Source organism: Sturnus vulgaris, chromosome 20 (genome assembly GCF_052056855.1).
Source record: "Sturnus vulgaris isolate bStuVul1 chromosome 20, bStuVul1.hap1, whole genome shotgun sequence".
Classification (NCBI taxonomy): domain Eukaryota; kingdom Metazoa; phylum Chordata; class Aves; order Passeriformes; family Sturnidae; genus Sturnus; species Sturnus vulgaris.
Window position 1 is genome coordinate 5,808,896 of NC_142262.1, and position 15,875 is coordinate 5,824,770.

General features: G+C 44.8%; 1 protein-coding gene and 1 long non-coding RNA gene across 2 annotated transcripts; one reads left to right on the forward strand and one right to left on the reverse strand.

Moving 5' to 3' along the window:
* Nucleotides 1-7,287: 7,287 nt before the first annotated feature.
* On the reverse strand, nucleotides 7,288-8,980 carry LOC148221561 (uncharacterized). The gene is made up of 3 exons (XR_015807755.1): nucleotides 8,817-8,980; nucleotides 8,335-8,453; nucleotides 7,288-7,514 (listed from the first exon to the last, which is right to left on the reverse strand). It is a non-coding gene; the product is annotated as an uncharacterized LOC148221561 (long non-coding RNA).
* A 116-nt stretch (nucleotides 8,981-9,096) lies between these two features.
* LOC106854323 (ankyrin repeat domain-containing protein 40-like) lies at nucleotides 9,097-13,630 on the forward strand. Its single transcript, XM_014878198.2, has 5 exons — nucleotides 9,097-9,252; nucleotides 9,799-9,947; nucleotides 11,441-11,929; nucleotides 12,427-12,602; nucleotides 13,315-13,630. The coding sequence occupies exons 1-5, from the start codon at nucleotides 9,119-9,121 to the stop codon at nucleotides 13,456-13,458; spliced, it is 1,092 nt and encodes a 363-aa protein (XP_014733684.2). The 5' UTR covers nucleotides 9,097-9,118; the 3' UTR covers nucleotides 13,459-13,630.
* The last annotated feature ends 2,245 nt before the right edge of the window (nucleotides 13,631-15,875 follow it).

Consider the following 15,875-nt stretch of genomic DNA (forward strand, 5'->3'; position numbering starts at 1 on the left):
GCAGCACGGAGCCTTGGCCACCCTGTTTTGTTGCAGGTTTTAGGAGTTTATAGTTAGTTTCATGGCAAGCTTGAATAACAGCACTTGAGGGAACTGGCACCAAACCTGTGGTGTGCAAATGGAGATGTTGCCATGACTTGCAGCACTGCTAGGGCTGTGTGAGCCATAGCATAAAATCCTCGGGGTTGAACTGTTATACTTGTTGTTGTTCTTTATGACTTTCAGTTGTTCTGCTGAGTTCCAGCCTAGTTTGAATCAAAGCTCAGAATAAAAGTGAGGTGAGTGTTCAGCACATCTTTCACCAGAGCCGGTGGTGTTTTTCCAGGAATGTAAGTTAATTTAGTTACCCTGTAGAAGAAATGAATATTACTGAACCCATTGCACAGATTCACTTCAGTCTGCAAATGACCCTAATTTAACCTCCCTTATTTACTTTTAGGAATTTAAAGCTGGGAGGAAATCACTTGCTGAGTATCACAGAGCAACAGCCAGTCCCAAGACCCTGCTTCCAACCCCATGGGCACCATTTCCTTCTCAAAATCCAGGTTCAATATAGAAAAGTCACATTGCTTTTGTTTGTGATGTGATTCAATTTATATAAACAGTAAGGTTTTAACCTGCTGTACTAATTTAACTTAACCCCAAGCCTTAATTTTCTGTGACTTCAGCATGAAGGAACCATCTCTTCGTCAGTTGCGGCTCATCTTTTTTAGAAAGATGAAGAACCTTTCTGTGGAGGAGAGTTTGTGAGGTAAGATTAAACTGCTGCAGATTTGCATGATTTTGTGCTCCGTTGTGAGACTTTACCAAGTCCCTTGAATCTGTGGAAGTTTGGAACCCTCCTTGTGGCTTGGAGCCTTTCCAGGAGATGCAGAGCAGCTCCCAGCGACTTTTCATCAGGCAATGAATGTTGGCTTCTCCAGACAATGTGGAAGTTCCAGAGCTCCTCCGAGGGTTTGGTATCCAAAACTTCACTGTAAACAAGCTAATTTTCACAAAATGGAACTATTTCCATTTCTGCAGATACCATGAAATCCCTTTAGCAACAGTTTTGTCTTCTTGGAATTTAAATTTAAATAATGACAAAATTCCTTTTTAATTGAAGAGTTATTGCCCTGGTTTGCCTTTGCTGGCTGTTAGCAGTCCTGGCTGTTACACAGCACATCCTCTGCCCATGCCCAGAGGGTGACCTCTGCCAGAAGCCGTCCCTGCCTTCTAAGCTAGGCACATTAAGAGTCTTTCCAAGAGGTGAACTATTTTGTTTTTGTTTGCCCTGTGTGCCACCAGACACCAGGCATTACTCAGTCTGCACAGAGAGCAGCAAACAGAAGGAGACAGAGCAGCTCTTCGGGGCTACTGCTGCTCTTACTGGAAGCAAAGTAAGGAACCAAAGTGCAGGTCTGGTTTGTAAAGGTGCTCTTCTCTTGCATTCATTCAGCAGCACATCTGAACACGGGCTGGAGGTGTGAGTGATGTCTGCAAACCAGTGATGACCCACTTCCATTGATCTTTTGAGCAGCTAGCCCATCCTTCCTGCCCTGGCAATGGGATGTTTGTCTGCATTTAATAGCATTTTTTCACTGTTGTTCTTTCTGATTCCAGCTAATTCAACATACATTCTTATTTTGATCTATTATTTTTTTCAGAGTCCACTTGCAGCCCACAGCATAGCAGGGCTGAGATGCAGCACTTTCTTTCCACGGCAGTTTTGGAGATAACGGGTCCTGCCTGACCCCATGGTGGTAGGCAGAGAGTGATCCTAGGTTAAAGATTCACGTGGTTTAATCGTTCCAACTTCCCTGTGCCTTTAGGGCCAGCACTTTGGGCTCAGTGCTCTGTCTCACCAATTGCTGGGATTGTGTTTAATGACAGACGAAGCAGACGGTCTTTGAGCTGGGGGGTACAAAGGAACTAGAGCATCATTAGCAGTGAGTGTTTCAAATGCTCTCTAATGGCCTGATTTTTCTTCAGTTGAAGTCGATGTAAATATTCTGCCGACTTCAAAGGGGAACGGGGTGAGGTTACGGCCAAGTACTCTTGGAAATCCCACCCAGTGCTTGATTTTTCTTGACCTGAATGGCAGTTCAGTCAGCTCTGTTTCCACAAAGGAGCTTTCAGGAGTCCTGGAAAAGCCGTCGGAGTGCTTTTAGCGCTGGGTTCACATAGTAGCAGCATGTGAATTGCGGCAAGTGTAGAGGCCGATTCAGCCCTCCCAAGTTCTGACTCCACTTGTGCAGATGTCTGGCTGGCACCGCTCGTGCTCTCCCCTCGCTGACTGAGGGGGAGTTCAGGGCAATGGGATTCCCACGGAGGCACTTCAGGGTGGTGGGGTGAACTCCTGCAGTGGGGCAGCAGAATGCGGGGTACCTTCACAAGACCTTTGGCTTTACTGTGCACCAGCCAGGAGAACAAGTTGGTCAAAATGCCTGGAAAATCTCTATAGTGTAACATGAGTTGTGGCTTTGTCTCTTCCCAGCACAGAGAAAATTATCTTGAATTCTTTTTCTTCTTTTTCTCTGTTTTTTTTTCTGGGGAGGGGTGTTTTTTTTTCATAATTTTACACATTTTCTTTTGTGTTTGTGTAACATCATACTTGAAAAACTCGATTAGAGTGAAAAATAAGACTTTTCTAAACCTTTCCAAATATTTCCATTAACTAATTTCCTTTTGAAGTCAGTCAGATTTGTCAGTTTGGAGTTATCTCCACAGGAACTGTTCCTGTCTTTGTCACTGACTTTGTGAGCCCAGGCCACTTGCTCTCTGCACTACAGCTTCCACCTCCCTGAAGGGGACTATAAGGCTCTCAAGTGGGTCAAGTGACATCAATTTATGTTTGAAATCCCAACTTCTCGCCATTCCCACAGAGCCCTGTGTGAGTGTGAGGTGTGATGTGCTGCAATTGCAAAAAATTGGGAAAAAATGGCAAATGCAAAAATTGTATGTCCAGCCATTTGTTCATGTCTCTTAAGATGAAGTTTAAGCACAGCCCTTTCTAATTCACACACATACACACACACACGTTTTTTTTTTTAACTTTGCCATGGCCAGAAACCTAATGCTGTAATTGTTTCAGGACATATATTTGTACTTTCTCAGCTCCTTTTTGATTTGTCTGAGGAATCTGGTGCACCCATGGCCATGAAAACCAGGTTAGTGCACAGTAGAGGCTTTCATGGCCACTAATCTTGATGACAAAACTATTCAAACAAACACTTCTTGTGTCACCGATATATATTATGTAAAACCTTGTGACTTTGATTATGTGTCTATAATACAGATTAGTCTGTTTGGGTGTTTGGTGCTGACCTCCAATAAGCTCCTAAAGTATTAGCAAGAATTTGCAAGTGACAGGCAGGCAGAGGTGCTGTTCTGCCTAATCCCATTCTCAAAACTCTGGCTATATATGTCTGAACAGTTTCTGCTGCTTTCCTTGAGGCACCAACCAGGTTCTTTCTCTCTCAGCCCCCTCCCAGCCACCTTTGTCCTTCTTTCCACTGCTGTAATGTGTCACAAATGTTGGAAAATTTCACTATCCCTATGGATTACAGCCAGGGAAACAGCAAGAACAAATTTAGAATAGGAGGCAGAGAATGTACCAGCTGGGAGGTGATGCTGTCAATCTCCATGGAGACCTCTTTAGTTACAGCTTTGCTAATTACTCTGATGAATTGTATAGTGCCTGGTTGAAAGGCTGGCCAGCTCAAAGGAGAGTTCCAAACTGACTGGCTGTGTCTTGTGCCCATGAGGGATGCACAGGGCACAGCCCCTCAGGGTAACCAGCTATGATTTGCACTGGGAGCTTTCTCCTTGATGGCCAAAACACAGCCTAAGGAGAATCCAAACATCTTTGTATGATCTTCTTCATGACACCAGCTTCTTCTAAATAAAAGAGCTCTGGAGAAATAAATGTATATCTTGTCTTAGCAAAACAATTTTTTTCTCAGGCATGCAAGTAAAACATCTCTGTCATCTTGTGAACTTCCACGGGAATCAGACAATGTGGGACAAGATCCACAGAAGCCTTTTGACTCCAAATGCCTAGACAGGACATGCCTCTATGCAGGATTCAGGCAACTAGTTATATTTGCCCCTTATCCTCAGGAAGAACGTGTTTCATGGATTAGTAGAGCAAAGGGACTACAGACATGGGCAGAGAGGAATGCAGCCAAAAGTCTGGAGAAAAAGCAAAGGCAGTCCCTTTTCTGCACAGTTTTCTGGGTTAGGATGTCTCAGAGCTCAGAAGGGCTGACACCTGGGGACACTGCCACAACCCCAGAACAAGCAACAACTATTGTCAGGGGGAGAAATTTGGCTCCAAGGCACTGCAGCTCAGGCTTGTCATTACTTGAAGCCAAACTGGTTTTAGGCACTAATCCACTGAACAATTTCCAGTTGTTATCAAAATCTATTGGACTTCTTAACCACGAGTCCCTGAGCTGATGTATCACACCCCTCAGGTTCCAGCTCCCTGATTTGTTTGTTCAGAAATTATTTATTTGTTCTACAAATAGAAACAATGTTAAATTAACGACTGGGAAAAAAGATCAGCTGCACACCATGCCTGATTTCTAAAGGGATTTGGCTGCCTGAGCAGATCTTTCCCTTGCAGATCACCATTACCCCAAATATAAATGCCATTTTCCAACCCCTTCCTGTCAAATTTCACTCCATGCTGCAGACATGTGCAGCTGTGTGCGTGAGTGTGTGCTCACACCTGCTTAAATGTTCCTCTTTAGACACTCAGCTCCCCTTGAGGCCCTGCAGGATGCTCAGCAGGACTGAAAATCCATGAGATAGGTGGTTGCACTCTAAATCAGGGATGCTCCAGGCTGCTACAACCTGTCCTGAATCCCAATCTTCTGTACCACTATCAGTGTGGCAATTCTTGCTGGGTGATTTAGTGAAAAAGCTGTAATTTATGGTCAAAAGAAAGATGATGGGTAAGTTCCCTGCAATTCTGGAATTCTCTGGAAGAATTTTTTTTATCTCATCAAAAAATAGAGGAACTATTCTTGAGTAGAGCCCTATCCACCCTGTCTCAGGTGCTCATCTTGCCTGGCAGTAGGCAGCTGGAAACTTTTTAGTTCAAAGCTCATTCTCTTTGGATCTTTTGGCAGGGGGTAGAACACAAGGGGCATCTCCAGAGGATGACTTGGCTGTGCTATTTTAGACCCTTGCCCTGGGAGGAGATGAATCTGCCTCTGTGCTGCATGTTTCCCCCCATGGACATGAAGTGAGTGTTGGTGACACAGGCTCAGACTTGATAACATGGAGGCTTGAATTTAACCTAATTCACCTACAGACTCTCAGAGGGGGCTTCCATGGGGTCAGCACAAAAACTGGTACAGCATAAACTGCTTCTCATGTGACTTTCACTTCCTCCTTTGAAATTGTCTCCTCTGCCTTCAAACTCTCATTGAAAGGCCCAGTGTGAGCAGCACAGATTAATTTAAATCTGAGTGAATATTGGGCTTGACTTTTAATTCCATTCTCCACCAGACCTTCCATTTCCCTGAGCCTTAATCCCATAACAGCTTTAAATCTGTGTGTGTGCATTAAGTATCACATTTAAGGGTTCTGACTATCCCTAAATCTTATTTCTCACAAGTCCACAACTGTAGTGTTGGTTTAAATTGCCAGAAGCATTATTTTGGTGGGTTGGGTGGGGACTGAGTGTTTAAAATATGATTCTACAGCTGTCAGTATCACTGTGTAACTGGGAATTAAGCCTTTAAAAAGATGTTTAATCATAACTTGCAGTGACTAAGGAGTGGATTTAATGGGGAGGAATGGAGTTATGTGGGGAATGAAATCTGAAATGCAAAGGGAATAAAAAATTTCATAAGCCTTAAAAAAACCAGGAACAAATAGCAAACAGACAGACCATGGCTTCTCAAAAAAAGCAGAAAAGAACCAATCCAGAAGATCAGGCACAGTCAGAAGCTTGCATAAAGACAGATACTAACACTTAACCAATAAAATCTGGAAAACTTGCTGTGGGGACAAAGACTGGCCCAAGCCTCCCCTGTGGTTACTGCAAGGCTGTGATAGTGAGGTGCTGGCTCTGCCAGGTGATGCTGTGGGCTCATGGCTACACCCAGGGCTGGGTGAACAGGGAGCCCTGAGCACCTGTAAATCACAAAGAAAACAAAACATCGAAGATCTGTGCTCCAGACACAGGCTCAGAGCTCAGCATGTTCCCACTGAAGGCCAAAGTCATTTAACATTTGGGAAGCAAAGTGGCTGCTCCAGCCAGCACCTGCCCCATGCAGGCCCTGCTGCTCTCGGCAGGGAGGTGTGTGGGCACGTGTGCCCTGCACAGGTACAGGCACAAACCCAGCTGTCACATGAGGAAGGAGCAGGGAAAGGACAAGTTCTCGGCTCTGCTGGGAGCTGGTGAGTGTGACAGCAGTGCCAATAAACAGGGAGAGGACACACGTGTACTAGGGGGTCTGAGGCTCCATGTGTGGGGCACGAGCAGGAGGTTCATGGCGGCGGTGGGGAACTCGCTGCTAATCCTCTTCCACACAGCCTTCCTTGGGGGAGGAGATCTCATGACTCCAGGGAGAAGTACATTGTGTAACTAAGCAATGGTGAACCCAAGCTCCATTTAACAGGCCTTGGCACAGGTGCAACAGAGTAGGATACTCATCCCAAGAGAGCGTGAGAGAGAGCATCTCATCGCCAGCTTCGAGTCCTTAAAAGCCCTCTGTGGCTTTGGGAGACGAGCACAAGTAGAGAGGGAAAAAAAAAAAGAAAAAAGAAAAAAGCCCATAACCCCCCCAGACAGCAGCTCCCTGCACTGGGTTTCCCTGCACTTGTGTGGAAATGTTGCATAATGTCCCTTTGCACCACACGGAGCTCTGAAATCTGCAGGATCAAAGCTGTATGAAGACACTATGGATGTGCCAAGACAAATTTAAAGGCATTTCACAATTACAGCAAGAAGCACAAAACCACACTCTTGCTGTTCCACTGTGACATCTAGTGGCAGTGGCACTGGAGAACAACACAGGGATGGTGTTCCTGGTTTTAGGCCTTGCTTCCTGAGCAGATTTTCCCCATCCATCTGAGAGTTGTCTTGTGTTATTTTGCAAAAAGCTCTTCTGCCACTAATCTTATTGGATTTTTACAGATCTAAAAAATTGGGATTTAAAGCTATCACAGTGTGCAGGAGGGCATCTTGCTTCCTAGAATGTATCACTAGGTCTCCAGTTGTGGGTGCCTTGTCTTTGGTTTTATAGCTTTATGGCACAGACACTGAAAAAAGACAAAAGGGACCGTGGGTTAAAGAGTGATTTTTTTAAGATGCATTTACTGAAAAAGCAAATGAGTTAAAACACAAATATTCAGGTCACAGCAGTGTCCAGTTGAGGGCTGGTCTTCCAGGTCTCTAAGGTCTGAATTTGCAGTTGTCACGTAAATCTTGTTTGCAAACCATTCTCCAAATCCAGTTGTTTTTCATACAGTTTGCTGAGTTTCTTGGTAGCAGCTGGGCAAAATTTTTGTTCAATCTGTTGCATGGGATCAAAAGCATGTGATGTGGTGTGAAAAACTTGCCACTAAGTCACCGTGTAACCTTTGCCATAGTAATTAAAAATGTCACTTCTTGCTCCTCCCTCCTGCTTTCATGAGGGTGGTTTGCAGGGCTGCTTCTCTCTTAGAGAAACATTTGGACTGTGGGCCTCTGCCTCTCCTGACTGATTAAAAGGAAGATAAGTATTTGTGCTTTGAAGCTTCATTTATATAGAGAGATATTCAGGAACTGTTTGGATGGTAATGCTGCAGGCACTGTTTTCACCTAATGGCCACAACTACCAGAGAAGGAACAGCAGAGCAAAGCAACAGCAACCCAAGGCCTAAATTAAATGGTGGGTTTAAAATAATGTCACTAATAACAAAAGTAAGCAATAAAAGAGAGGCAATGAAATAAAAATGCAGCTTAATGAAAATTTCTCCTTGGTGGCAGATGCTGATGCCAAAACAGAAAGCCTGGACTTCAATGAGCTCCCCAACACATGCTGCAGTGATTTAATTAAGAGTAGGAGCAACACACTGGAGAAGTAAGGGCTGGGAACTGGGGGTGACAGGGCTGGAAGTGCCTGGGGAAACTCATGGATTTGAACCCATCCTTGTGGTCCTGCCCCAGCCCATGGCAGCCTCACAGCTCGAAGGCAGGAGCCAGGCTGCTGGTTAAAAAACACCCCAGAAAGGGCAAGGCCACTATGGTAGATGATGGGGTGGACTCAAAAACCTTGGAGGTCTTTTCCAACCTAAGGAATTCTCTGAAGTGCTTTTGCTGGCAGGCAGTTTTTACCTGTTTTTCCTGTTTACCTGTTTTTCCCCTCTTCCCAAGCCCCCACACAGGGCTCAGGATGTCAGGTGAGGGTAGGATGAACACATGAAACACTCCAGTCTTCGATTTTCACCCTGTCCAGGCCCCATCTCAGCACCTGGGGGGAAGAGGGCACAGAATCATTGGGGTTGGAAAGGACCTCTGGACATCACCCAGTCCAACCCCCCACACTGGCAGGGTCACCTGGAGCAGGTGACACAGGAATGTGTCCAGGTGAGTTTGGAATGTCTCCAGAGAGGGAGACTCCACACTCTCTCTGGGCAGCTGTTCCAGAGCTCTATAACCCTTAATGCAAAGCAGTTCTTCCTAGTGTTGAGGAGGAACAGTTTGTATTTTAGTTTATGGTCATTGCCCCTCGCCTTGTTGCTGGGCGTCAATGAAAAGAGTCTGACAGCATCCTCTGACACTCCTTAGATAATTTAAATGCATTGATGAGATCCCCTCTCAGTCTTCTCCAGACCTTAAGGCCCAGCTCCCGCAGTGTCTGTGCATCAGAGAGATGCTCCAGACTCCTCATCATCTTTGTGGCCTTCGCTGGACCCTCTTCAGCAGCTCCTTGTTTTTCCTTTGCTGAGGAGCCCAGAAGCGGGCACAGAACTCCAGGCCAGGGCCGAGCCCTGCCCGGGGCTCAAGATGGCGGCGGCCGTGAGGGACGGCCCCGGGCCCCGGGGCGGGAAGGGCCCGGCTCCGCCGCGCTGAGGTCGCCCGGCCCCTCCCGACGGGCTCCGGAGCGGCGGGGAGGGGCCGCAGCCGGACCCGGCCATGAGCGGCGTGGCGGAGGCGCGGGAGCTGGAGGAGCGGCTGCGGGAGGCGGCGGCCCTGGGGGACGTGGCGGAGGTGCGGCGGCTGCTGGGCGCGGGGGTGGACATCGACTCCCGCAACGAGATCAACGGCTGGTGAGGGGCGGCGGCGGCGCGCGGGTCCCGGCGCTGCGGGGGCGAGGGGCGGGCCGGGGTCGCTGCGGGGCCCGGCTCCTCCCCCGCTGCCTTTCTCAGCGGCGCTGCTCGCGGTGGTTGCGCTCGGGGCTCTTCCCAACCCATTTATCGGGCACGGGGTGAGGGAGCTGCTTTGGAGACGCAGCTCTTGTGTTTAAGTCGTAGTTTTCCCATATGCAAATACAGAAAAGCTAATCTCGGGAGGCTCGGAGATTTACTGCTAAAGAGGATCACGATAAAAGCAGGTCGCCCTCCTTTCACCTGTCACTGCGTGTTTGCTCAAGGGCCCCATCCAGTCATTTGTGTAGGACAGTAGCGGGAGCCACTCTGCAAGGCAAAGGAGCGCCCTGCCCTGCGCAACTTAGAGATTCAGAACTTTAAGAAGTGCTGCAATGAAGGAAACTTTATCCCAGTTTTCACTTTACACATAACTCGGGTGAAGAAGGACGGGGCTGGTGAGGAGGAGCCGGGGCGATGCATCCCAACCCTTCTGCTTCCTTCCCGCAGGACGTGCCTGCACTGGGCCTGTAAGCGGAACCATGCCCAAGTGGTGTCCTGCCTGCTGGAGGCTGGCGCAGACAAGCAGATCCTCACTGCTAAGGGAGAGCTGGCGGCACAGCTAACATCGAAACCAGACATCCGCAAGATTTTGGGAGGTTCCCATCTTAAAAGTCATCTAGAATTCTTGGTCTAAAGACTAAAACTTTTCAGTGCTTTTATCTGAGGCAGTAATTGGCAAAACCTTGGCTAGGACCATTCTATCTCATTAGATAGCTGTGATTTCTAACTGTAATTCATATTTGGGCAAATAGACGTGGGGATTTCAGGTAGGAAGGCTTTGTGTTCTGAGAGGTGTCACCAGGAAATGAAAGAGCTTTGGGAAGTGTGCTGATGCACTCCTGTTGGCTGTCATAAAGCTAAAGCTGGCACACAGGCTGCAAATGGGGGCTTTACAATTGCACAGTTTGCTGTGCTCTGACCATGATCAATATTACAAATCCCCTCACAACTTTATCACGCAGGAAGTTATGCCTTCTGAGCACCTTGTTATAGTATGACTTGCTGGTATGGTCAAGTTTTGCCATGTAATTCTGCCACTTCTCATATGCACAGCAAACCCAGTTAGATGTGTGTGGCACTCCTGAACAACAGCAAGTGCCATCATCATCTAGGCACTGTGCTCCAGATTAAAATTCTAAAGTGCTTTACCTTTGGAAATGTGCTGTCTTCTGCAGTTGCACTTAAATTGCTCTCTACAATGATCTGCTCTTAGATCAACACTGCAGGGTCATCCTTCTCAAGGTTGCAGCTAAATCATGACTCAGGTTCCAACAGTTACACCAGAAGGAATGGCATACTCTTACTTGGTACTTTTGCTTTCTTTTGGGCAAGGTGCTCATCTCTTGGGCTTAGTTTGTGGCAGACGATTCACCTGCTTTTAACATTTAAACTGTCAAGCACGTGGATAAACTCTGTTCATAAATATCTTATTCTTCTGTCTGTTAAGCTTCCATGTGTTTCCTAGGGAATAAACACATATCACGTACCTTCTCTCCTAGTTTTTATTCTGGGAGTGTGGTATCATTGAGCAGATCTTTCTGAACTGCTTTGACATCACTGTTTATGTTCTGTAATCCTCAGGCAGGAATGTCACTGCAGTGCTTTTATGCAAGAGTTGAGTTTGTTTGGGTATTACAGTAAGTAGTCACTTCCCTGAAAAAATACTGGGTTGAATTTGCTGGCTTAGGTCATAATAAACTATTTACAGCACTGCTATTAAAAGCATTTTAAAATGAGATTCAATAAAGGACTACTGGTCATCCAATTCATTTAAAAGCGCTGGAATAACACTGCTAGAAATGATCTATTTTTCAAAGGTTATTTTTTCCTCCCCACTTTATTTAAAAAAAACCTCCAGAATGTACTCAAGACATTTATAGGTTTTTCTTTCACGTTACAGCTACTGGCCTCAAGTATTACGTGCTTCTGGAACATTAGTGTCATTCTTTGATGACCTTGGAATGTGATGTAGTTTAAAGATGCAGTAGGAAAACTAACTATATTCAAAATGAGAAAGATCTATCCAGTAACATGACGGGTTTTTTTCTCTCTCCATCCCCTATCCCTCATTTCTGAACTTCATCAATAGAGGAACAAACTGAATGTCAAGGAGTGAAGGATTTAAATTTACCCATTGTTGTGAACTACTTGGCTAAGCCACCATTCCCTAATGTTTACAGTGAAGAAAGCATTCCGGGCAGCTTGGCAGAGTCCCAGAATGAAAGCACTTCCATCTCTTCTGCTTCCCAGAGTGAAACCAGCCCTTGTCCATCAGCACCTGAGGCTGAAAGCATCTGCACACCCACGTCCTGCAGCAGCGATGAGACCTTCCCAGCCCCGACCACCGCAGCCAGGCCAGCCCCTGTGCCCACCACCATCACCACAGCCTCAGTGTGTGCCAGCCCAGGGCTGCCCCACGGCCCCGGCTGCCCCACAGCCACGGCCCCCAGCCTGGGGCTCTGCTCCCCACGAGTGTCCAGCCAGGCTGTGCCTCTGCAGCCTGACACCTCTCCCAGCGGCCCTGCATCTGCCTTCCAGCCCTTCTTCTTCACTGGAACATTCCCCTCTAACATGCAAGGTAAAGAGGTTCCGTGTCTCGTAGTTCTCTTACACTTACTGGGTGAACAACGAAGTTAAGTAATCATTTCACTTCAGACTCTAATAGAATAGAGGCAGAGATGTTGAATTCTGTGGCCAAACGTGCCCTGAACTTTATTCTGCTCAGCTAAGTAAAATGTCTGTTATACTGTATTTTAACCATGGTAATACTTTGCAAAATAATGGAATGATCAGTCCATGTAACATGAAAATTTTAATTCTGCACTAAATTTCCATCGAATGCAGCTCTGGTATTTTGGTAACAACTTGACTTTGTGACGGGATGGATCAATTTCAGCAGTGTTAACATGGTTCTCCTGTGTATTTTTGCTGGAAGCTTCTGGTAACTGCACAATATTTCTCAGTGAGATCACAGGGTTTGTATTAGAAACCTGAATTCGGAAGATAATGGTAAATACCGTAGTGTTGTTTGAATTGTTTTTTTTGTTCTTAACCTTTTAACTGTTTCTCTGTCAGAACTTGTGCTCAAGGTCAGAGTCCAGAACTTGAGAGACAACGACTTCATTGAGATTGAACTGGACAGACAAGAATTGACCTACCAAGATCTGCTCAGAGTGAGCTGCTGTGAACTGGGCGTTAATCCAGAGCAAGTTGAGAAGATCAGGAAACTACCCAATACACTTGTAAGAAAGGTAAGAATAGAAACGAGGTATTAACTTGACTGCACTTTGCCAGCATCAGAGAAGGTATTTCTGTAAAAAGATTGGCAAAATGTCACCTTTGTTAAATAAAAACTGACTTAAACTGACAGATTCAAAGAGATGTTGGACCTTTCTTAAAACTCGATCATAACTTGTTTAAAAATATTCTTGTCAGAATAGGCAGAGTATTTCAGCTCCTAAAGCATATGGAACTATTACAGTTTGACTTTTAAAAAATGTATCAGAAACGGTGCAGTTAGGTGCTTTTAACATAACTGCCAAGTACTACTTCACTGTCTGCTTGCCTAAAAAGACCAAACAGTAAAGGGAAGAACCTCCACAAATTGGCATATGAACAATTTAAAGATAGCCTGTTAACAAACCTGCTCTTCTGTTCAAAAAATATATATTCCCGAGGTCTGTAAATGAAAGTGGTCACAACTCTTGGGTAATTGACATGCACAAATACAGCCAAATCATAATGAGATTAAAGGAGAAGAAAAAGTTTGAGGAGAAAAACCAATCAAGCAAACCTGCTACACTTTTAATGAGTATATGCTGGTAGGATTTATTTTTTTCATTCTCTATTGCTATTACTGGATGTGATATCCCTGGAATTTTAGTTTAAACTTTCTATAGTTATTTTATAATAACAACTAGCTATATTTAAGAGTAAGATGTTGTTCTGCCTGTTCCTTACAAGGACAAGGATGTTGCCAGACTCCAGGACTTCCAGGAGCTGGAGCTGGTCCTTTTGAGAAGTGACAGCTCTGCATTCCGGAACGCTGCTGCTGTGCTGACAGAGCGGCCGTGCTACAACAGCAGAGCATCCAAACTCACCTACTGACCCTGCAGAGACTTCAGTGTGTGTAAAACCTTAACTTATTATTAGGATTACTATTTTAACTAATATTTTATATTTTATATTTAATACCCTGTTTGCTTTTATTTTTTACTTGATACTGTATTCAGCCAAGAGATACCTCATTTGTCTAGTAAAATCACATGCTTCCACTGTATTTCAAGGAAGTTTATTGGTTGTATCTTCTAGCAGGGGACACAAAAGACATAATTAATGATATGAAAATTATGTTAAGTACACCCACTCTGACCAAGTAAGACTCATGTAAAGATTCAGGAAACTGTGTGTCTCTGTGTGTATGTATGTATTTTAAACCTCCTCATTAAATTAAATGAAAGAGACACACAATGAATAGTTGCTCTTTAAAAATGTAAATGTGCAAATCCCTAAACACTCACCAAGATGGGTTGTCTAGAGATACTTAATGCTCAGAAGTGGCAGGAGAAACCCTTTTACTGGGCTGAAAATAAGTGGAATAAGCATGCCCTTATTTAAATGTTTATTGCCCATGAGAATATTGTACCTCCACCAAAAAATACAAAAGCCTCTTGTAAACGTTCCTTAATTAAGTCTCAGTGGAGTTGAAATGCCCTTTCAAGAGAAAGGCCTTGTTTCAGGAGATGGGGAGGGGAACCCCACTCTGTGTCAATGGTTTTTACTTTCTGACTGATGTGAGCCTGTGCATTACTCACACCAGGTGTCACTATTGTCAAGACAGGAAAGCTTTGTGGCCCTCTCTCGTACACCAGTCCCAAGGGGGGTGCTGGTTTGTGCTGTGTGAGAAGCACAGCAGTGTCTGCAAGGAACACAGCGTGCTTTTACGTGCCACTAGATGGGAAACAAGCACGAGCAAGTAACCTCTAATTTTCCATCATGCACATTCTACTGTCACTATCAGAGCCTTGTTTTAGCCAGGTGAGTACTGAAAGGGCTGAATGCCTCTAGGGGCTTTCAACTTATTTTTTTTCCCTCTTCGTTGTGTGGAGTGAAAAAACCACAACTCTAGTTAAGCTACAGACGATTTAACTTGCATTTACGCAAAGTCAGTAATGAAAGAATTCACCTGTGAGTTAAAGTACCTAAGTCACAGCATTGCTGGACTATAAACAGCCTGATTAGCATGCCAGCCTGGAAACTTTTGGAGGCTGTTTTCTTTTTTAACAAAAAATATGATGCTCACCTTTGCACCAAAACCCTTAACTGGGTCCTGAGGTGGGTGGAGGAGTGAGAGACTTGCTTTTTCTGCATGAGCTTCTTTTTCTCCCCTCTGTTCCCCCCTCTCCCTCCAACTCAAATTGTATTGATTTTCCTTCCAGCTCTGCTTTCTGAGGCTGCACTAGAGCAGAATTTCTGCAGAGCTGGTGCTGTGTTTGTTGTTGATCTGGACTGCAGTGTTGACAAACTATAAATAGTACAGCACCATGGTCTGGTAGGGGCAGCATGGCTGCTACCCTCCCTGTGCCCTGCACACCAGGAGAAGACACAAACCCCTTCTGCCAGCAGAGGAGATGCTTGACTCTGGGCTCAGGATTTCACCAAGTTACTTAGGCTTAAAATTCTTGCTTACTGCAGTCAAGATAATTATCATCCTTTCCTCCATGTTCCACACACATCACCTCAGCCCTGCTAACTTCAGATTCTCAGTCCTGGTTTTTCTCCAGCCAGGAGCTGAGCTACTTTAATGCCAGATTCAACTCCTGGGAAGCTCAAGACTGTGACACAGTATGAAGTAAAACTTAACCAATGTTTCTCCCTTGTTTTTCTTGTAGCACAAGAAAGAAGGTTTTAACAATTGTGTATTTATCTTTCCAGCATTGCTTGGAGGCTAGCTCAGATTATGTGCAATAACTGTATGAAAAACTGTAGTGGCTAAATGGCTCAAAATTAATGAGAGTATCTAATTTCTTTACAGTTCCTTTATTTGGGAAGTCAGTGTAAGGACTGTTTCCACTAATTACTAAGCATTCTGCTAGAGGGCAGGTTTAAAAAGCTTTATTTCTCTAGTTTCCACCAAGAATAACAGTTAATGTGTTAAATCTTCAGCTCTACTCATAATCTGACTGTAATAACAGTAAATCTATGCATTCAGAGAAATATTTTTGTATGTTTTATGCAGTTTGATAAACTCTAGGGCATACTAGTTATGTTAACTGTTTTTTGTTGGGCTTTTTCTTTGAACAATAAACTGTTGGAATGACAACTGAGATTAAGTTTACAAGACTTACTGTTCTTCCAAGGATGACTTTTGTTTGCACTATGAACTTGTACTGAACTGACATTGCTACTCTTCACTTATATTAAAGTATCAGTCATTTCAAGTACCTTGATCTCTCTCTTTTTTTCAGGGTGGGGGGTAGAAGGATGTGAAGAAGATCACCCTAGAGTGGACAGGGCACTTTAAA